Source organism: Natrix helvetica (genome assembly GCF_964273705.1).
Source record: "Natrix helvetica genome assembly, chromosome: 9".
In the NCBI taxonomy this organism is placed as follows: domain Eukaryota; kingdom Metazoa; phylum Chordata; class Lepidosauria; order Squamata; family Natricidae; genus Natrix; species Natrix helvetica.
The window spans coordinates 25,912,196-25,935,339 of NC_138560.1; the positions used below are offsets into that span (position 1 = coordinate 25,912,196).

Consider the following 23,144-nt stretch of genomic DNA (forward strand, 5'->3'; position numbering starts at 1 on the left):
GGCTCCTGCAGCGCTCGCTGCGTTGCCCCTTTAACTGTGTCCCCGGCCCTTGGGCGCCTCTCTCCGCCGCCCACGTCAGCAGCCACCTTTGTTTCTCTCCGGCCGGGCGGCGGGGCGGCGGAGCCCGCGACGCTCCGCACCGTCACCCCCGCCTCTCCCGCCTTCCATCCGCCCGCCTGCCCGCTCGCCCGCCTCCGGAGCCGCAGCCAGCCCTGCCCAGCCTCCGCCGAGCGGTAAGTCACCAGCGGCGCCCCGCAGTAGTCCGGCCGAGCAGGGCGTCGGGTGGGCTGAGCGCGCCCCGTGGCCTCCGCCTCGACCGCCCGGAAGGGTGCCCGCCTGCGCCCGCCCGCCGCCCCCATCGCCCGGCGCACCAGCGGCCCCGGGGGGCGGCCGGGCGCCATTTGCTGCTGTCGCCGCCCCGGGCGCGGCGCTCGCTCCTCGCAACAAAGGGCGGCGAGGCCGGGGCTGCCGGGGCGGCGCTGCTGGCCGGGCACCGAACGGGGAGGACGAGGAGGGCGCGGGCTGCCGCATCGCCTCCAGCGCCGGCCGGGCGGCTCTCCGTCGGGCGGGAGCGAGCTTCCCCCTGCGAGCCTCCAGGGGCTCCCGGGCCAGCGCCGCTGCCTTGGCGGGCTCCGGGGCTCCCGACGCCCGCGCAGCCAATTCGGAAGCGCGGCCAAAGACTGACGGCGCCCTCTGCCAATACGCCGCCGCGATCCCTCTTCGGCCGGCCTGGCCCCGCCGCTGCCCCGGCTACCCGCTCGGCGCTCGTGGCGGCGGCGGGCGGTTGGGCGACCGCAGGCGGCGCATCTGGCTTCGGCCCCCGGGAGCGTCCTCAGTGGCCGCGCTGCTCCGTCCTCGGAGCGCACCTGAAGGGCGGGGACCCTCCGGCTGCCCCGGCGCTTCGCGCTGCCTTTCACGGTGCCGGGCAAATGGCGCTTTACGCGCCGCGCCCCTCTGCCCGCGAAGGCGGTTTGGCCCCCGCCGGACGAAGCGGCGGACTCCCAGGGAGCCGCCCGCGGGGCCCTCCGGCCTGCAAGGAAAGAACGGAGGGCCGGGAAGCGCCCCCTCTCCCAGCCCCAGCCTTCAAGCCGCAGGCCAGAACCGCGTCAGCGAGGGACGCCCAGCCTCCGGGGACTTAAGCGGGCTAGCCGCGGTCCTCATCGCCGGAGGCTTCTGCCGCCCTGAGGAAACCAGCCGGGCTCCGCGGAGAGATTCGCCCTGCGCGAGTCCACCTAAGCGGCAGCTTCAAATGGCCCGAAGCCTCGGCGGGGAAGGCTGGTTTGGGGGTCCGGGCAGCGGTCCCGACGCCCTTTAGCCTCGTCCAGAACTCCGCTCCTCCCGGGTCCTGGTAAAAGGACTGGGGAAGTTGGAAAGGAGGGAAGATAGCAGCAGCCAAAACCACAGTAATGCAGAATAACACCCCCCCCCCCCCACGCAGTAGTCCCTTAGGAATGAATGTGTGGCGCTAATCAACCGTTGATTTTGGTGAACCCTTCAGACCCAAGAAGTGTCAGATTCCAACCAAAGAGGCAAAGGGTTTGCACAGCAGCTGAGCCAAGTTTGCATAAACTATCCATCAATGGGCCTTGCTTTCCAACCAAGTTTGTACCTAGTTGGTGGCGTTTTGAATTTTGCACAGGCCACGTCCTGTAACCTATTTATATTTCTTTATAAGATTATCAACTGCCTCCATTCTGAAAGTCTTCCTTATAAAGTCCAGTTTGGACAACAGTGGCTGAGATGCACCACACAGCTGGGGAAGAAGGTATCGTGGGTATCCAAGCTTTTGGGGTTAGTTTGCTGTATGAGGATGGCCATTGACTAAAGGGGCTGATTGCAAAACAAAAATAGGTCTGCACGGGAACATTTTTGCCGAGGAATGAACCAGGCTGGACAGGACTAGAGTAGGGTAGCCTACACTAGGCTAGACTAGACTAGAAGAGAAGAGCTTTCCCAAGGTAACCACAGCTGGCCCAGTATGGTGTTATGAGGGCTGAGAGGCAAGTTGAGGATTCAGTACTGTGTGTGGCTGAAAGTGACCAATTCTCTAAATGTGTAGTATGGATTTGGGGGGCTGCACACTGTAAATTCCTGCTGCAAATATTTAGAGCAGTATTTCTCAAACTTGGCGACTTTAAGTCCTGTGGACTTCAACTCCCAGAATCCCCTAGCCAGCTGGCTGGCTAGGGGATTCTGGGAGTTGAAGTCCACAGGACATAAAGTCACCAAGGTTGAGAAACACTGATGAAGCTCTGATGGACTGCTTGTAACAAATTCTGCCCCATTTCTCAGGGTAGCAGAAAATACTGGGGTTTCTGTGTGAACCTCACTGGTTAAAGGAGACACAGAAATTGATTTTCTGTTGTAGAGCTGCTGCTTGTGTGGCTCAAAAGTGTATTGTGCTGTTTTTCATAAGGCTCTGTACAATCTTGGGTTTCTTAGAAACATCCTGACAATTTTAGGAAGTTTCAACTAGGCATTTGACTTATGTCCAATCTCTCTTTTTTAATACTGTAATTAGCTCACTTTCCAGTTGCTCCAGGAATCACAACAGGACCGTGTAGTAATTATTGTAGTTAAAGTAGCGGAGAAAAACAAAATGATCAGCTCATTCAGAACTAGCCAGAAATAAGCAAATATTGCTGAGTATGGATAATCCTTGATTTATGATCACAGTTGGGATAAGAATTTCCATTGCTAAGCAAGGCAGTCGGTGAGTCAATCACAGCTGATTTTACCACCTTTTTTTAAACCACAGTTAAGTGAACCATGCGGTCATTAACTTAAGGTGGCTTCTGTTTACTTTGCTTCTGGTGATCACTGGAACAATTCAACTGCCATAAATATATGATAGCTGCCATGTGCCCAAATTTCGATCTCATGGCCGAGGATGCTGTGATGGCTGTAGGGACCGGTTGTCACTTTTAGGAGTATAGAATCCTAGGGCTGGAAGGGACCTTGATCTTCTAGTCTAGACCCAAGGCAGGAGACCTTATTGCATGCTGGACAAATGGCTGCCCAATCTATTCTTGAACACTTCCAGCAATGGAGCACCCACAGCTCTAGGATGCAAGGTGCTTTATTGATTACCATATTTTTCAGACACACCTTTCCTCCCCTAAAAGAGCATGGAAATGTTGGTGCATCTTATACACCGAATACAGCCATTTTTGGCTTCCCAAATCCCTGCCCCCGCATCCCAGCAGCAGAGGCATTTTTGCCTTCCCCCAGCCCCCAGGAGCCCTCTGCAGGCTTCAGCAGGGCTGGGGGAAGGCAAAAACACCTCAGATTAGTGCGAAAAATGGCTTGTTTTCCGCCGGTTTTTCACAAAAATGGGGTCTTTTTTGCCTTCCCCCAGCCCTGCTGATGCCTGCAGAGTGCTGCTGGGGCCTGGGGAGGATAGTTTAGTTTAGTTTAGTTTATTAGACTTCTAGACCGCCCCCTCTCCCCGAAGGGACTCGGGGCGGTGTACAGGTACCAAATTAAAACCATACAATCAATAATAAATATAATTAAAATCGGATTAAACAGACCCCTGTACAAGTTTATAAAAATTAAAAACGTAACCTTAAAACCAAACCGTAAAATTTAAAAATACAAACTGAGGTGGGAAAGCTGGAATTAGGCCAGGCCGGCTAGATGAAACAGGTGGGTTTTGAGCTTCTGGCGGAAGGAGCGGAGGTCCGTGGTCGTTCTAATGTCGGGGGGAAGGTCATTCCTTCGTTTGCACCAACCCCTGCATACTAGGTGGTCAGGATCTATAGACCCAAGGCCTGAGACTTGTTATGCAATGCGAGGTCCGTTGTCAATAAGGCCCCCCTCTTCTACGATCTAATTTTGGAGGGGGAGCCGGACCTCGCAGGAATAACTGAGACCTGGTTGGGCCACGAGGGAGGTTTACCCCTCGTGGAAATGTGCCCGCCAGGCTATCGAGCATTCCACCAGCCACGGGCCCAGGGTAGGGGGCGGTGGGGTAGCAGTGATTATCCGGGAAGACCTAGAGCCGAGAGAGTTCACTGTGCCGCAGACATCCGGGTGTGAGTCCCTTGTCGTGAGATGGGGCCCAGGGAGGCAGTTGGGCCTGCTGATAGTATACCTGGCTCCTCGCTATACATCAGCGGCCCTGCCTGAACTCCTCGAGCTGATCGCATCGGTGGCGGTTGAGACCCCCAAACTTTTAGTGATGGGGGATTTCAACCTGCCGTCGATGGGAGAAGCGTCTGAGGGGGTTCGGGAGTTCATGGCTTCCATGACAGCCATGGACCTGACCCAATTAATTCAGGGCCCTACTCACGAGGGAGGCCACACACTGGACCTTGTCTTTGTCTCTGGCCAGTGGACGAGTGATCTGGGAATAGGGGATTCAACTACCACTCCCCTGTCATGGTCAGATCACTCACTTCTCCGACTTGACTTCCCTGGTGCTACCCCCCGCTGCGGGGAGGCGGAACCGGAAGGTATTAGATGGTTCCGCCCCAAGCGCCTGATGGAACCAGATAAGTTCCAGACGGAGCTTGGGCCACCTCCTGTAGACCTGACCCGCCCCCGGGTGGAGGACCTGGTAGACGCATGGAATAGTGCGACTGCCGGGGCCCTAGACCGAGTGGCGCCTTTGCGGCCTCTCCTGCGGCGACGAACCACCCTGGCCCCTTGGTTTACCGAGGAGCTAAGGGTGATGAAATGCCACAAGAGACGCCTAGAGAGTCGTTGGAGATCCGTTCCGAATTTGACCGAGCACAGGCACGAGCCTACTTGAGGACGTACCTTGTGGCATTAAGAGCGGCCAATCGTCAACATTGTGCCGCTCTTATTGCGTCCGCAGATAACCGCCCTGCTGCCCTGTTTCGGGTGACACGCTCCCTCTTGTTTGAGAGGCCGCGGGAAGCCCCTTTACAGGGCAGAGCAGAGGAGTTTGGGAAATATTTACAGGACAAAGTCGCTCAAATCCGGATGGGATGGGCCCCTTTCAGTGGTCCAGTGGAGGCGCCCGAGGCGAGTCTTGAGGGACCATTCTGGGAGGAGTTTGACTTGGTTGCCATCGAGGATTTGGACAGGTTGCGTGGACGCCTGCGACCTACCACATGTTTATTGGACCCGTGTCCCTCCTGGCTTGTACTGGCATCCTGGGAGGTTACACGCGACTGGCTCCTGGGCCTAGTGAACGCTTCGTTGGGCGAGGGGTCTCTGCCGGCCGCCTTGAAAGAGGCGGTTGTGAGGCCCCTGCTCAAGAAGCCTTCCCTGGACCCAACGGAGCTAGTTAATTATCGTCCAGTCTCCAACCTTCCCTTTTTAGCGAAGGTTGTAGAGAGTGTGGTGGCACAACAGTTTCCACGTCACCTGGAGGAGAATGATTATCTAGACCCACGCCAGTCCGGCTTCCGACCCGGGCACAGCACGGAGACGGCCTTGGTCGCGTTGGTTGATGATCTCTGGAGGGCCAGAGATAGGGGTTGTTCCTCTATCCTGGTCCTATTAGATCTCTCGGCGGCGTTCGATACCATCGACCATGGTATCCTGTTGCACCGGCTAGAGGGGCTGGGAGTCAGGGGCACCGTTTTACGGTGGTTTGGCTCCTACCTCTCTGGCCGGACGCAACGTGTGTTGGCAGGGGAGCAGAGATCGACCCTGAGCCCCCTCACATGTGGGGTGCCACAGGGGTCGGTGCTCTCGCCACTCCTGTTCAACACATACATGAAACCGCTGGGCGAGATCATCCGTGGCTTTGGGGTGGGATATCATCTGTATGCTGATGATACTCAGCTGTACATTTCCACCCCGAACCACCCCGACGAGGTCGTCGAAATGATGTCCCGGTGTTTGGAGGCCGTACGGGTCTGGATGGATGGCAACCGACTAAAACTCAACCCCTCCAAGACGGAGTGGCTGTGGCTTCCGCCCCCCCGGTTCAACCAGTTGCTTCCATCTCTGGCCATCGGGGGCGAGCAACTGGCCCCCGTGGAACGGGCGCGCAATTTGGGCATCCTCCTGGATGCCCGGCTGTCCATGGATGACCATGTAACAGCCGTGGCAAGGGGGGCGTTCCATCAGGTTCGCCTGATGCGCCAATTGCACCCCTTATTGGACCAGGATGCCTTACGCACAGTCACCCATGCGCTGGTGACGTCTCGCCTAGACTACTGCAATGCTCTCTACATGGGGCTTCCCTTGAGATGCACTCGGAGACTGCAGTTGGTCCAGAATGCGGCCGCGCGGGTGATTATGGGGAGGACCAGATACTCCCCTGCAACACCTCTCCTGCGCGAGTTGCACTGGCTTCCTGTAGTCTATCGAGTGCGTTTCAAGGTTTTGATTATGATCTTTAAAGCGCTTCATGGCACAGGACCTAGTTACATGCGGGATCGCATCCTGCCCCATACATCCCTACGACCAATCCGCTCACACAGAGAGGGACTTCTCCGGGTGCCGTCCACTAAACAGTGTCGGGGGGCGACACCCAGGAGCAGAGCCTTCTCTGTGATGGGCCCAGCCCTGTGGAATGACCTCCCCCGTGACATCAGGATTACTTCCGATCTCCGCTCCTTCCGTGTAAAACTTAAGACCCCCCTTTTTCAATTATCTGGCCTGGCTCAACCGTAGTTTTTCTTATTCCTCCTGACAGTCCTTTTAAATTTTAAATTGTGTTATTATTAAGGGGTATTTTAATGGTTGATTTTTTAATATTCTTAATGTGATGTAATTGTTACCTCCTCTGTGCATGTATGTCTCTGTATATGTGTGTATTTGGATGTTTATGTGTTTGCACATATGTTTTTATGTTTTTAATATGTTTTATTGTATGCCGCCCCGAGTCCTTTGTGAAGAGGGAGCGGCTAACAAATTAAAATTATTATTATTATTATTATTCCAGAGGGTCGGGCCAATCACAGAGAAAGCCCTTCCCCTGGGCGTCGCCCGCTGGCACAGCCTAGTGGATGGCACCCGGAGGAGTCCCTCTCTGTGTGAGCGAATTGGCCGAAGGGATGTGTGGGGCAGGATACGATCCCGCAAATAACTAGGTCCTGTGCCATGGAGCGCTTTAAAGATGATAATCAACACCTTGAAACGCACCCGAAAAGCCACAGGCAGCCAGTGCAGCCCGCGCAGGAGAGGTGTTACGTGAGAGTATCTAACGACTCCCGAAACTGCCCGCGCGGCCACATTCTGAACCAACTGTAGTCTTCGGGTGCATCTCAAGGGGAGCCCCATGTAGAAAGCGTTGCAGTAGTCTAGCCGGGACGTCACAAGCGCATGGGTGACTGTGCGCAGAGCGTCCCGGTCCAGTAGGGGACGCAATTGGCGCACCAGGCGAACCTGGTTCTTCTACCTAAGTACAGGACCTTACTTTTGAATTACACCTTGTTAGATGGGGTTCAAGATTTTTCTGGATCTTAAGCCAATCTTCTAAAGTGTTGGCTATCCCCCCCCCCCCCCGTTTGGTATTGACTGCAAATTTGATGAGTTCCCCTTCTATCTCCTCATCCCCTCAAACTTGATAATACATTTTTCAGTATCCCTTTAACTTCAAAGGGTTTTAAGTCAGGACTTACAGTCAAAGCTCAACTGAAGAATGGCCAAAGTTTCTCCATGAACTTCCCAACCAGGCAGCTCTCTCTCCCCTTAACCAATTCTGGGGAAAAGGAGTTCCTGTGAAGTTGTGGAAAATTGATGAGAAGTGAATTTGGAGCAGAGATCCTTTTGGCCACTGCTCACTTTTCTGATGAAACATCAATGGGCGCAGTTTTCTTTTAAGGCGAAACTTCTGTGGAAATCCACAGGAACCAACAACAATTTAGCTTACATGCCACCTGCTAGCACTCCAGTCAATGCAGCATGTTAGCTGTATTCACACAACACTAGGCATTTCTGGAATTAGCCAATTGTGTAAACCTAGAAACCTTAACAACTCAGTGTCAGAAAGAGGATAATAGAATCATAGAATTGGAAGGGACCTAAGAGATCATCAAATCAATCCCCCTGCATAATACACTATACCATCCCCAAAACATGCTATCCCAAAGTATCTTGGGTCAATTGTTAATCAAAGCTCTTTTGTACAAATCCCCAAACCTGGTCACTTTGTAGTAGTGGTTGTGCATTAACTAGCTATGGAGAAGGAAGAAAGTGATACAGAGGCTGGAAAGAGAAGGCTTCCACTACAGCAATATTTTTCAACCTTAGCAACATTTAAATATGTGGATTTCAACTCCCAAAATTCCCTACCCAGCATGACTGCCTGGGGAATTCTGGGAGCTGAAGCCCACAATTCTTAAAGTTGCCAAGGTTGAGAAACACGGCACTATAGAAACAATCGCTCACTTTGGTAGCTACTGAAAATGCTTTCAAATATTGGGAGCCCCCAAGCCCAGTGGTGGGATCCTACTGGTTCGGACCGGTTCAAACCGGTCGTGGTTTGGCGGCCTGGGTCACTGGAAGCGGCAGCGACCCAGACCTGCGATACCCCCAAACCGGTTCTCTGGGTGCCACTGTAGGTGCTGCCATCTTATTTTTAAGTTCTGTGCATGCAGAAAACAATTTAATAGCATGCACAGCCCGCAGTGAACATCAAGCCCATGCGCGTTTGCAGCGCTGCCGGATACGACCCCTACCTAAGCTCCCCACCTTGCTGCGTTCAAGCCGGGGGGGGGGGGGAGCAGATATAATGATTGACACTGCATGAGGGCTGGTGTGATGCTAGGCAGGAAGGAAGAAACAGCTGGTGACTGTGTTCCACCCTGCATCTTGCCAGATCCAGCAGCAATGCAAGGAGCAATACCACGGAGGCCACTGCAATGTATTAATGCTCACTAGTAGAGCAGGGGCAGAGCTGGGGATCCGTGTGTGTGTGTGTGTGTGTGTGTGTGTGTGTGTGTGTGTGTGTGTGTATGAATGTGGTTGCACTTGCCTGAAACCTGAAGAATTGTTTCTAATAGTTGCTGTGTTTCTCAACCTCAACAGTTTTAAGTTAGGAAGATTTCAGCCCCCGGACTTCCCCTGTCAGCATTAAAAGCTCTAATCCCAGAACAGGCTAACAACAATCATCTCCCGCAGTGGAGTATGCAAAATGAATCCTGGGAGCCTGGCTGGGGAATTCTGGGAGATGAAGTCCCTCCATCTTAAAGCAGCCACGGTGCAGAGTGTAGTACTGGACTCCCACAATTTCGTTATTTAAATCATTCTTCTCTTTAGAACCCTATGGACTAGAGCCTTCTTTCTCTTCAGGGGAATCCATAATTTCATGCTTTCAGCTAAAGAGGCTTCTAGGATCAGTCCTCAGCATCTTCAGGCAAGCCAGGAGGGATTTACTGCCTCTCAGAGTGAGTGAGCCATTCTGTGCCCAGACGTCCAGCTCACCCCTTCTGTCTGACGTCCTAGCAGACCACCCCTATTGTCCAAGGGGGTGCCTTCCTCCCAGAATATCTCCCGTCTGATTCGATCTAGCCGATGGGGGCCGCTGCAGATCCCGTCAGTCAAAGAGGGTTGGCTGGTGGGGACTGGAAGACGGGCCTTTTCGGCAGTGGCCCCTGTTCTGGGGAGCTTCCTCCCCTCAGAGGTTAGTAGGGCCCCAACCCTCTTGGCCTGTCGCAAAGCTCTAAAAACCTGGCTATGTTCCCAAGCTCTGAGCATGGCAGGTGCTAAGGGCCCAGCTTCCTGGCTCTCCTGTTAACTGGCTAAGCATCTTGGTAAAATGCTTTTCATTGATGTAATTGTTTTGATACTTACAGGTCACCCAGAGTCATTGACTGAGATAGCTACCCAAATAGCTGGAGAAATGAATGAATGAATGAATGAATGAATGAATGAATGAATGAATGAATGAATGAATGGGTATATCTCTGTCCCAAGGTCTGAAAACAGCTTCCTGTTAAAAACATTGCAGCCGCTGTGGGTATGTAAAAACAGGCCCTCTCTGTGCTCTTTTGCAGCATAAACCCTGCCCGGTTTCAGAATGGAGATTTCCTCCCACCAGTCCCACCTCCTGCAGCAGTTAAATGAGCAGCGCCAGCAGGACCTGTTCTGCGACTGCAGCATCCTGGTGGAAGGGAAGGTCTTCAAAGCCCACCGCAACGTGCTCTTCGCCAGCAGCGGCTACTTCAAAATGCTCCTCTCCCAGTGCTCCAAGGAGGCCGGCCAGCCCACCACCGCCACTTTCCAGGCCTTTTCCCCGGAGACCTTTTCAGTGATTCTGGACTTTGTGTATTCAGGCAAACTCTCCCTCACCGGCCAGAACGTGATCGAGGTCATGTCGGCCGCCAGCTTCCTGCAGATGACCGACGTCATCAGCGTCTGCAAGACTTTCATCAAGTCATCCCTGGACATCAGCGAGAAGGAGAAGGACCGTTACTTCAGCCTCTCAGACAAGGAGGTCAGCTCCAATGGGGTGGAGCGCTTGTGCTTGTACAGTGCTGGCTGGAGAGCGGAGTCCAGCCCCCCCCATTCCCACCTGAGCCCCGACCGAGGGACCTGCGTGATCAACAGCAACTCCTGGACCAACTTCAGCTACTACCCGTCCGCCCCAAGGGCCGCCCAGCCTCTCTCCAAACACGACCAAAGGCAGGAATCCCTGAAGAAAAGCAGGCATTTGGGGCTGGCCCAGCCTGCCGACGCCCCGCCCTACAAAGCAAGCAAGCTGGAGGACCAGGCTGCCGAGCAGGCGAGCCACGCCCCTCCGTCTGAAGAGGAGCTCCAGGTGGACTCGGAAGGGGATTCCTGTCCCACCAGCTACCAGTACGGGCAGGGCTCCGATGCAGTCGCAAGAGGGCTGGCCGTGCCTCAACACGAGCACGAATTGCCCCATTCTGCCAGCAAGTCCAAGTCTTCCAAAGCCGAAGAGCAGTATCCCAGCATGCCCTCCGTCTTGGGGGTCGTGGGGAATTGGGCTGAGGGTAAGAGCCTTGGCGCTGCACCCCCCTCCCCGGGCAGAAGCCCCAGAGTTTTGCAGAAGCTCAGTCGGGTGGGGAATGAAAGGCAGGCAGAGGTGGGTCCCTCTGAATTGCTCGTTCTTGTGAAGGTTCGGGGGAGGCGCCAGGAATGTTTGCTGAGTGCTGTGCAGGACTTGGTGGATTTTGGAAACTGAGCTCTTTAGCAGAGGTCTCAATCTGGAGTTGTCTCTTCGCTCTCTTTGCTTAAGGGGAAGGTGGTGGTGGGTAGGCGAGGTAGGGCTTTGGGGGGCATGTTGGGCACAGAGTGAAGCCCATCCCACTGGAGATGCCCCAGCCGATTGTGCGCTGGCGTAGCGACGTGTTAGCCCTCCTGGGTAAACCAGACAGGAAATGGGACTAAGGAGCTCATTCTGCTTTATTCTAAAAGTACCGTATTTTTTGGACTATAAGACGTACCGGTGTATAAGACGCACCAAGATTTCCACGCTCTTTTAGGGGGGGGAAGATGCATCTTATACTCCAAAAATACGGTATATTAAGAGAGTCTTGCAGGTCTGAAGGTAGAAACTTCCCACTGTCGCTTTTAGCTGCTTAATCCATTAGGGTGGGTCTTTCCTAAATTTTCTCCTTTGATGGTTAAGCCGCTGGAGGCTCCCCCTGCATCTCTTCCCTTTATCCCCGGAGGTCATTCCCAAATGCTGTTTTGTACTGCCTGCCCAAGACAGTTTGCTGCCAGAAGCAGATCCTCCCATGTCCTCCCCGCCCCCACCCCTCTTTTAGAAAGTGCTGTCTGACTGAAACACACAATTCTTTCTTTGATCCTTTGCTCAAGTTGACCAGATGTTGCATCCAGCTGCACAGCAGGGCAACCCATTGAATGTGTCCTAACTGCATTTGATCTAAAGAGGCTTTTCATGTAACTCACATGAGCCATTCACAATTCAGAGTTTATTTTATTTAAGAGAAATAAACTCTCAGAGTTGTGTCTTCCCCAGTTGAGGGCCTGTCTTGGGCAGCTCTTTAGCACACAGATGGTTTGAATTATAGTCCGGCACACAGTTAGAAGGGATCGGTTGGAGAAGAGTGTCTGAATGGGTTTTTATATCATCGTAAGTAGTCCCATGGTTTAGTTTGATTGACTCCTGGGGCATCATGCAAAATTGCCATCAGCTTCTCCCTGCAGTCCCCAACTTGAGCAAGTGATTCTGGGCAGCTAACAACTATTTATTTGTATTGTATATTTATTATTACTATTTTATTATTTTTACAAATAACATGGTAATCAGTGCCCCTTCTTCCTCCTATTTCCCCCACACACAACAACCCTGGGAACTGAGTTGGGCTGAAGGAGACTCTCCATTTCTAAGGTGGAACAAAAACTGCTTCCTAGCATGGTGTCTTAACTATACCAAACGGCAAAAGAACCACAAAACCTGCAGAATAAGAGGAGGGGAGAGCTCGAAGGGGCCTTGGAGGTCTTTTAGTCCAGCGCCCTGCTCAAGCAGGAGACCCTATACCATTTCAGACCAGTGACTGTCCAGTCTCTTCTCCAAAACCTACAGTGTTAGAGCACCCATAACTTCTGGAGGCAAGTCCTTCTACTGGTTAATTTTTCTCACCGTCAGGAAATTTCTCCTTAGTTCTAGGTTGCTTTTCTCCTTAGTTAGTTTCCCTCCATTGATTCTTGTCCTGCCTTCAGGGGCTTTAGAAAATAAGCTCTTTTCACTTTTTTTGTGGCAGCGCCTCAAATACCGGAATATTGCTATCATGTTCTACCCTAGTCCTTCTTTTCTCTAGACTAGCCAAACCCAATTCCTGCAATCCTTCTTCATACGTTTTAATATCCAGGCTTTTAATTGTCTTAGTTGCTCTTCTTTGCACTTTTTCCAAAGTCTCAATATCTTTTTTGCAATGTGGTGACCAAAATAATTGACTGCTGAGTTTAAAAATGAAAATAAGGACCATCTTTTGGGAGGCCCCATTAGTTCCTACTTGAATGTTAGGAAACTACATCTCTGATTTTTATCTTCTTGCTGGTGATTTCTGAGTTCTGGCCTTGTGGCCGTGCCAAAGTTGAGCAAGGTGCCAATCCGTGCACCCATTGAGCTTGCGGGGGGTGGGGGTGGGTGGGCAGAGGAGCTCCAAAGGGAAGGGTTGAACTGATTCCCTGATTGCAGGGAGCGCCTTGGGCAGAAATCACCAGCAGGCTGAGGCTCTTTGGGGTTTTCTCCAACCTCCAAGAAGAAAAGCTGAGCTCCCTCTGTGTTTTGCGTATCCCAAGCCTAAACAATTTCCCCTTCCTTCCTCCATATTCATTTCTTGTATTTATACCCACCCTTTAACCAAAAACAGGTTTCAGAGCAACGAGTAATCCAGATGACCCATAATTACAGTACAATAACAACCTAAGCATATCACCTTCAGTCCCATCAGCAAAGTGGGGAGAAGCAACAGACCTCATTTTCTGCCCAAATCTGTCTCCTCCACTCAGCAGTTGGAAAAAAGCTTCTGGTGCCAGAGGGTGAGTTTGGCCCCGGGAACCGGCCTCTGGCATCCGGGGACCAAAGAAGCCTGTGGGGAAACTTCTCACTCAACTTCTCACCCTCCTCACTGGGCTCCTGGGCAGACTCTGACTGGGCCGGGCTGTTCTAGTGGCCCTGACTGTAACTGGTTTGTGCCAATCATTAGGCAGGCCATGGCTCCCCCTGATTGTAATGCTGCAATTGTTAAGCAGTGGTTCATAATGGGCTGGTTTTACCCGAAATGGAAAATAAGCACCTATTTCTAGCAAAAAGTGTTGTAAATTGTGACTCTGGGATACTGCAAACGGCTGTGAATGTGGGCTGGTTGCCAAATGCCCAAAATGCAGTCACAGGCTGGGGGGTGGGGCAGCATCACAATTTTGAATTTGAGCTGTAAGCAGCCCTGGAAAAGCCTGTCATAACTTTGAACAGTTGCTAAGGAGCTAGTCATAAATTGAGGACCACCTGCAGTTTCCAACAGAATCTGTTGCAAGTTGTGCTCACTTTAATGAGATTCAGTCAAACAAGCAGACAAAGATCAACCACTTTGCGCACTTTATAGTAGATCTCGGCAACTTTAACTCATGTGGATTTCAACTCCCAGAGTTGCTGGCTAGGGAATCCTGGGAGTTGAAGTCCACAGGTGTTAAAGTTGCCAAGGTTGCAGAATGCTTTTTCCATATGCCTTCCAAAGCCATTGGATGACCGGTATTTCCACTCAGGCCAGCTGGTGTTCGTCTTGAGGATTTTGCAGCTGAAGGGATTGCTTTGCGTTCCAGATGACCTGCCACGGATGAGGTTCAAATGCCCCTTCTGCACCCACGTGGTGAAACGGAAAGCAGATCTGAAGCGACACCTTCGCTGCCACACGGGAGAGCGGCCGTACCCATGCGAAGCCTGCGGGAAAAGATTCAGTCGGCTGGATCACTTGAGCAGCCACTTTCGGACGGTAACCTTACTTTTTTTTTTTGTTTCGCTTTAAAATGGTACCAACATGTGCGCGCACGCGCACGCACACGCACACACACACACGCTAGGAATTCTGGGAGTTGTAGTGAAACACATCTGGAAATGCCAGATGGGCAAAGCATGTGTCCTCCAGGCAAAGTCTGCACTGTAGAGAAACAGCAGCTACAATGCAGCTTCTTTAAAAAATCCCATTTTGTATGTTTAGCTGAAATGTTAATTCTAAAGCCCAAGAAAAGTAACTTGGGCTTAAATGGCAAATAGGAATACAATTGGAGCTTGATGCAACTATGGTAGAATGCTCTGAAGTTGCTCTAATTTCAAGGCAGTGTTAATCACATATTGATATTACAATTGGAATTAGTGGGATGTCGAAGCATCATTTTAGTTTTGGAATGGTTATTTTTTTAGTTCAGTTGCAAAACTGCTCTGTCTTGTGGGCTGAACTCAACTAACCCCCCAACTCAGTTGGAGTTAAAAAATAAAATACAAATAACATGTCAGAATTAACATTATATTGCATCATGAAATACTTTTTTCGATCAGTTCTGTTGGCCTATCCATTCTATCAGCAGCAGCCCCTTCCAGAATCCAGGAGTAAATAGCCAGTTAAAGTGGTTTAACATGCAGCCCATATCCTTTTCCATAGGGCTTCTCTGCCAGTTCCACAGCACAGGGGCCAGTTCTAGTTTTCTACCTGTCCAGTAGGGGTGGATAATGGCCGGAGGAAGGCTAAGACCTGCCATAAACTCCTCAGCTGCCTGGGACGCCTGGTATGTCCATCCGGGAGAAGATGGCCAATGGCCACTGCATGCTCTGACCTGTCAGGTTCTGTCTGCTTGGAACCTGCAAGATTGTGGGCCTGGTGTTGGAACTGAGGCCCTCCTCCCCCTGCCTTTTGAACGGGCGCTTTGATTGCGATGCCACAGCCACCATGAAGTACAATAGAGCCCAAAGTTTGTGTGGCTAAGCAAAGCAGTTCTTAAGTGCATTTTGCCCTATTTTACACCCTTTTTGCCCTACCTGTTAAGGAAATCGTGTAGACTTAACCACTGAAGTTGTTAAGTGAACCATGTGGTCGTTAAGCAAAAGTGGCTTCCCCCATTGACCTTGCTTGTCAGAAACTGGCTGGAAAGGTTACAAATAGTGATCGCCTAACCCTGGGATCTTGCAACTGCCATAAGTACATGCTGCTTGTCAAGTGCCTGAATTTTTATCACATGACTCTGGAGATGCTGGAACTGTCGTGTGAAAACTACTGTATTTTTCAGAGTATAAGACGCACCAAGGTTTTGAAGAGGCAAATTAAAAAAAAAAGTAGGTAGGTAGATAGAGGGATAGAGAGGGAAAAAAGAGAGAAATGCAGTAGGTAGGTAGGGAGAGATAGAGAGTAGTTAGGTAGGTAGGTAGATAAAGGGATAGAGAAATAGAGAGAAATAGAGAGAAATAGAGAGATAGAGAGAGAGTGTAGGTAGGTAGGTAGGTAGGTAGGTAGGTAGGTAGGTAGAGGGATAGAGAGAGAAATAGAAAGAAATACAGTAGATAGGTAGGGAGAGATAGAGAGTAGTTAGGTAGGTAGATAAAAGGATAGAGAGAAAGAGAGAGAGAGAGAGAGAATGAAAGAAAGAGAGAAATACAGTAGGTAGTTAGGGAGAGAGTGTGTGTGTGTAGGTAGGTAGGTAGAGGGACAGAGAGAGAATAGAAAGAGAGAGAGAAATACAGTAGATAGGTAGGGAGAGATAGAGAGTCCTTAGGTAGGTAGGTAGGTACGTAGATAAAGGGAGAGAGAGAGAAAGAAAGAGAGAAATACAGTAGGTAGGTAGGGGGAGAGAGAGAGAGAAAGAGAGAGAGAGAGAAGTACAGTAGATAGGTAGGGAGAGAGAGTGAGTGAGTAGATAGGTTGGTAGGTAGAGGGATAGAGAGAGAGAAATACAGTAGATAGGTTGGAGGAGAGAGATTAGGTAGGTAGGTAGGTAGGTAGGTAGATAGAGGGATAGATAGAGAAACAGAGAGAGAGGAATACAGTAGATAGATAGGTGTTTCTGCTGGCACAGCACTTGATCAATGTAATTCTCATCAATCAGTTAAAGAGCTTTCCAAATGGGGAAAAAAAGTTTTTGCACTCTGCAAACCTCCCAAAAACTGCCTGTTTTTCACAAAAACGGGCCCGTTTCCCCCCCCAAATGAATAGCATTGGGGGGGGTTGCAGGGTGCTGGGGGAGGGGCAAAATATGGCCATTTTTTGCTAAAAAATGGCCTGTTTTTTGTCAAAAAAATTGCATGCATAGCCTTATGGAGGCTTATAGAGTGCTGCTGGGGGGTGGGAGGGCAAAAAACGGGCTGTTTTTTGCTCATTTCTGCCCTCCCCAGCCCCCAGGACTTCTCTGCAAGCCTCCATAAGGCTATGCATGGCTATTTTGGTGAAGGGGGGGGGCTTCGGGAGGCAAAAAAAATGCTGTGTTTGGTGTATAAGACGCACCCAAATTTTCAGCCTCTTTTTTGAGGAAAAAATATGCGTCTTATACTCCGAAAAATACAGTAGTCATAAGCAAGTTTTTTCACTGCCGTTTTAACTTTGAATGGTCACTAAATCAACTGTTATAAATTGAAGACTACTTGTACTACAGATACATCCCGAGAATGTAGACTCTTCCAGAACAAGAATCTCATTACTTCAATCTTCACGTATTGGCCATTGGCCATCCTGTGGCTACTAATTCACCCCTTCTGACCAATATACAGCGGAACCTTAAACTCTCATGTCTGTCATTTCAATAATAGATATGAACAAACTTTAGAAGTCTTTTGCAGTTGCGCAAATACGAGATATCCTGTATTATCACCTAGGCAGCCCAGGGTTTTTCTAACGATCGGTCACTTTTTCACGAAAGCTTCAGACCTTTTATCATACTTAAACATTCCTGGTACTTTCAAAGCCCTGTTTGTGCAGTCAAAGGCAATGCCAGGTCTGCCTGTTGCCAAAAAAAGAAACGAATGGAAACCTTTCCTTCCAAAAATAAAAATGTGCTTTTAGCCCTTTACATAGAGTGGGTGGAAGAAAGCACTGAATGCTATAAATTGAAGCCATACGTGATCTACAATAGACGTTTTTTCATAATGGATTAGTAGTAGTGCTGTGTACTAGTTCAAAAAACTAGACTATTTTTTGACTAGACTAAACTAGTTCCTGACTAGACTAAAACATTAACATCAGAGCAATATCAATAGCACTTAGAACTTATATACCACTTCACGGTGCCTTACAGCACTCTCTAAGTGGTTTACAGAGTCATCTGGTCCCCAACAAACTGGGTCCTCTTGCCGACCTTGGAAGGATGGGAGGCTGAGTCTACCTTGAGCCTGATGAGATTCGATCTGCCAAACTGCTGGCAGCTGATTAGCAGAAGTAGCCTGCAGTACTACACTCTAACGACTGTGCCACCATGGCTCTTAATCATTAAATGACAATACAACAGAGAAATAGAAATGGCAAATAAGACATATTATAGGAGATATTAATAATGCCTCTCAAACTCATTACCCTTTCCACAACCATGCCCAGGAGAACAGCCAGATCTTAAAAGCTTCCCCAAAGACTCATACGAGTTGGGGTCAGCCTAATATTGAGGGGAAGGGGCTTCCAAACAGCAGGCACAGCGGCAGAAAAGGCCCACTTCCTGGGTCCTGCCAGACAGGACTCCTGCCTGATCTAGTGACTTCTCAGTGGTGATTGATGTGCTTGGAGAATTTGAACTCCCTGCCCTACAGCAGCTGCTCTGAAAGAGTCCTTCTCTTTCCTCCATTCAGCTTCACATGTGGACTATGGAGCAGCTGAATTGCACACCGGATGGGCCGGGTTCAAGGAAATTGATGTGGAAGAGGTCAGAAACTCAAAATGCTGGCCAAAGGCATGCCATCCAAGCCAGGCTCCTTGTTTAAATGAAGAAAATGGCAGGCGTGGGATGGGGACGGGGGGGGGGGGCAGTTAAAAATGACATGTTAGGGTAGTATCTTAAGTTCTCAGGTGGAGGCCCATTTGGCCATGAGGCTTTACACTGCACTGAATCCAAAACAATAACTGGTTAGTAGTAGTAGTAGTTGATTTCACTTGACTTATGACCAAAATGGAGCCTGCCTGTTACGGTAGTCATAAAGCAGGTCACCCATGTGACCAACCCAATTTTACAACATTTTCTGCAGCAGTCATTAAGTGAATGTTGCAGTAAGCGAAATGAACACTGTGGTCACAAAGCAAACCTGTTATTATGGGGTATTTTTGCCCAAAACTGAAAGTAAATTTTGGTTTTTTGGCACAACTGTTGTAAAACGCATCACAACCACAAGTGCAGGTCAGTTGTTGAGCATCTGAGGTGTAGTCATGTGACCATAATTGCCCACCCCCACAGCCGTCAGAACTTCAGAGCCAGGTGAAAGCACCTTTTGGGGGGGGGCATTGTAACTTTAAAGAGTTGCTAAGTGACCAGTGCTAAGTCAGGGAGTACCTACTCTAAAGCAAATAGATGCTACTCAGCTGGCAGGAATAGTGAACACCTAGATCAGCGATGATGAACCTTTTTTGGCTCGCGTGCCATAAGGGGGGGGGAGCGCAGTGGGGTAATGCGCGGGCATGCCGCACCCATAATGCAACACGTGACACACACACCCAGTGCGCATGCACGCAAGAGAGGCGCTCCCCCCCCATTTTTCCATGCTGTTTTTGTCCTCCCCAGGCTCCAGAGGCTTTATAGGAGCCTGGGGAGAGTGAAAACAGCCTCCCTCCCCCGCCAAATGAAGCCTCTGGAGGTTGCTGGAGGCTTCAGCGCCCCCTGAAGGTCCCTCAAGCCTCCAGAGAACTTAAACCAATCCTATGAGCAAACCGGAAGTCCGTTCCCAAACAAACCTGTTTGCCCATAGGGCCGTTCTTTTGTGCTCCGGAGGCTTCAGGAAAGTTTCTGAAGCCTCCAGAGGGCCTGCCGGGGGGGCTCCTATAACGCCTCTGGAGGTGTGCGCATGTGCGCTGGCCAGCTGACAGGGCAACGCCTCGCGTTCCTTGACAAATGGCTCTGGGTGCCACCTGTGGCATGCATGCCATAGGTTCGCCATCCTGGGCCTAGATGATAGGCTGAAGATCCAGAAGGATCTTGAGAGACTTGAACACTGGGCCCTATCTAACAAAATGAAATTCAGCATAGAGAAAAGTAAAGTCTTGCTCTTAGGCAAGAAAAACCAAAGGTACAGATATAAACTGGGCGAAACTATGCTTAATAGCAGTGACTGTGAGATGGATCTTGGAGTCTTAGTGGACAACCAGGTAAATATGAACCAGCCGTGTGCGGCAGCAGCCAAAAAAGCCAATGCATTCCTAAGTTGCATTAACAGAGGGATACAATCAAGATCAAGAGAGGTACTAATACCACTCGATAAAGCCATAGTAAGACCACACCTAGAGTCCTGCATCCAGTTTTTGTCTCCACCCTATAAAAAGATGTTGAGACTCTAGAAAGAGTACAAAGAAGAGCAACCAAGATGATTAGGGAACTGGAGGCTAAAACATACGATGAACGGTTGCAGGAACTGGGCATGGCTAGTCTAGAGAAGAGAAGGACCAGGGGAGACATGATAGCAGTCTTCCAATATCTCAGGGGCTGCCACAAAGAAGAGGAGGAAGTCAAGCTATTTTCCAAGGCACCCGAAGGCCAGACAAGGAATAATGTATGAAAACTGATGGAGAGATTCAACCTAGAAATAAGGAGGAACTTTCTGACAGTGAGAACAATCAACCAATTGAACAGCTTGCCCTCAGAAGGTTTGGGAGCTTCATCACTTGAGACTTTCAAGAAGAGATTGGACTGCCACCTGTCAGAAATGGTGTAGGATCTCCTGCTTGCGTGAGGGGTTGGACTAGATGACCTACAAGGTCCATTCCAACTCTGTTAATCTGTTAAGTCCATAGAAGCACCTTCTTCTTACCCTGTGGGGCGCTCAGCATAAGGTCAAAACTACGGTTGGTTCAAATGGCTGAATTTTGTCTCTGAAAGTCAGCTGGCAGGTGGCTTCATTTGGGAACAGGCAGCAGTCCAAGCACAGCATCTGCCTGCATCTCATTAAAGCAGCTGCATCTGATTCAGTGAGTCGCAGGCAGGTGTCAGGTTTGTGTTGCTGATGCTTCTTCCCAATGAAAGCCTTTTGTAGCCATATTGATAGTCTCATCACCCTGCAACTCCAGAAAGCTCAGGTGCTTCACTTGCTACCTAGAGAACACAATGAAGGTGTGCACATCACACCACATTCTTGTGCATAATGTCAAAGTGATGCAGCGTTCTCACTTGTAAAGGAAAGGGAGCCCTCTTGCTCCTGAGTGAGCTTGGCATAGTGGGGGTAGGAAAAATGTTCTTGCCGTTGGGCTGCTCAGATGGACGTCTCGGAGCCTGGAAAAGGGAGCAGCATTTTGCAAAATGTGACCAGACCAGACGTTACACATTCCTATCAGGGAAGCAAGCAACAACCGCTGGACTTCTCAAGAGACGCTCCTTGCCCTGATTAACATCGATTAAAGAAGCATTGAAATGCAATTTTCCAATTTCTATAAATTGCCCTCTATCAATAAATGTGGCAAATAAAAAAATAAGAGAATGTAGCATTGTTGGATGGGAGTCGGAGAGCTGCTCGTTTGGCATCTGCCTGCCATTTGCCTCAGGCACCCTCTCCAAGGGGAGGTCCTGATCTGACCGGAGGCTTCTGAGGCTGAGGCACGATTGGCCTTAGCGTTCCAGAAGAGCCTCTGCTCAGCACAGGAGGGGGGGGCTGGGGCCAAGAGGAGCCGCTTGCAGGCGAGAAGGAGCAGCCTTGGCAGAGAGGCTGGGTGATGACAGCCAGAGGCCTGACTTTCAAGAGCTGCCTTGCCTTTCCAACAAGATGGAATCATCGGCTGTTCCGAAACATGCTAACCAAGTTCTGCAGCCTCGACATTCCAACAGCAGGCTAGCACTGTTAGCCTGGTTGCCTTCTGGGTGGCTCAGGGTTTTGTGCACGACCAAACCTGTCTGGAGTCTAATTGCGTCCTTCGTTTGCGTGTTGTGCAGATGCAGCACTTCAGATGTTGACTCTTGTGCAGTTTCCCAGGTGTCTTCTGACTAACCACCTTTGGAAGGACAAGTTCTCCAAGGACAGATCTGATGAGCTGGGTGGAATCATCTCTTCTATCCGTTTATTGCGTTTCCATCCTGCCATGTTCTCTCTGAGAGCTTAAGGGGGCTGGTCTCAGCGTGCTCTCTGGGTTCAGTGATCAAATGAAGACGTAGCTGGCTCTTGACCTGCATGGCTATTGGCTGAGCTACAAACACAATCCTAATAAAATATGTCTAAACACCAACTGGATGAGTGGCTTGTTATTGGTTGATTGGGGTGTTGATAGCCGGCTATTAAGTGGTTGGCTGTTGTCTCTTTGTGCAGCCAAATCCTCAGCTCCTACATACCTGATAAGCTGGTGGTAAAACAGAACTCCTGTTGACTGACAAGGCGCCCAATTCCCAGACTTCAGTGGAACATTCAATATATGTTTGATATCACATGCCTCAGTACCTTAGAATTAACTTCATGCCATTAGTCTAACACTCTTAAAGCAGGAGTAGCCACCACTCCAGAAGATAGGCTCTAGATCCAGATGGATCTCAACAGATTTGAACACTGTCTGTCAAATCAAAATGAAATTCAGTGTAGAGAAAAGTGCATTTACATTTAGGCAGGAAGAAAGTCCTTCTTATCCTGAAATTTAGATTTGCCTTGACTCAACCTTGACTCCTGCTGATGTTATAAACAACTTCAAAGGGTTTTCTTCCCAGCCACAGAGAAGGGGTTCCTTTTACCTCCCATGGTATTCAAACACGAATTATGTCCAGCTCTTATAAACAGACAAAGTCTTTCCTAGATTAAATTGATTTAACTTGGGACTAGATGTAACCGAGTCATTCTCTCAGTGAGGAGAATATTACTTGCTATTGCCACACGGTTCTATTTCCATCTAAGCCCTTTCTGGCAATGTCCTCTCCCATCACTGCAGATCCATCAAGCTTGCAAACCCATCTGCAGGAAATGCAAGCGCCATGTCACTGAAATGACCGGCCAGGTGGTCCAGGAAGGGACCAGGCGCTACAGACTTTGCAACGAGTGCCTCTCCGAAGCTGGGATCGACAGCATCCGCATTGATCTGGACACAGAGCCGCCCCCGGAGTTTCCTCTGGAGGAGGACAAAGACTCCAACTGGAATTACAGCGAAGACAATAGATCCGATGTGGAGATTGTAGAGGACGGCTCATCTGATCTGGTTATCCAGCAAGTGGACGACAGTGACGATGAAGCCGAGGAAAAAGACGTAAAGCCCAATATCAGGTAGGTATGAAGGACAGATCGTGAATAGAGTCCCTCCCCCTCCCCTCCTGTTAACCTTATGTCTCATTCCTTGTCTTGAGCGTTGACGCCCTGCCTGCCTGCCTGCCTGCCTGCCAGCCCAGGGTTCAGATGCACTCCGCTCTAAAGGCTTCCCCTGGCTTGGGCTCAACTGCATGCAGTGACGGACATGCCATTGTGTCTCTTCTGGATTTAGCTACTCCCAAGTATCACTATTTTATTGCATAAGGAGGCCCTCATTTCAAGATGGCGCGATGTATGAACAATTATTTGCAAACGGCGACCGTGATAACTTTTGATAATATAAAATTGTCCTCTTAATCCTTTTACAGAATTGGGAAGCCCTTCAAAATAAAAGTGAACAACTTCA

General features: G+C 50.1%; 1 protein-coding gene across 3 annotated transcripts; it reads left to right on the forward strand.

Annotated features, from left to right (window-relative positions):
• The first annotated feature begins 94 nt into the window (after positions 1–94).
• Positions 95–23,144, forward strand: ZBTB8A (zinc finger and BTB domain containing 8A). 3 transcript variants are annotated; one of them, XM_081962512.1, is made up of 4 exons: positions 95–233; positions 9,924–10,883; positions 14,125–14,351; positions 22,428–23,144. In XM_081962512.1, exons 2-4 carry the CDS (start codon positions 9,947–9,949, stop codon positions 22,758–22,760), a joined length of 1,497 nt encoding a protein of 498 aa, XP_081818638.1. In that variant the 5' UTR covers positions 95–233; positions 9,924–9,946; the 3' UTR covers positions 22,761–23,144. The 3 variants fall into 3 exon arrangements, with proteins under 3 accessions (XP_081818638.1, XP_081818639.1, XP_081818640.1); XM_081962513.1 differs by having other exon boundaries at positions 14,182–14,351; XM_081962514.1 differs by lacking the exon at positions 22,428–23,144 and adding an exon at positions 21,451–21,732.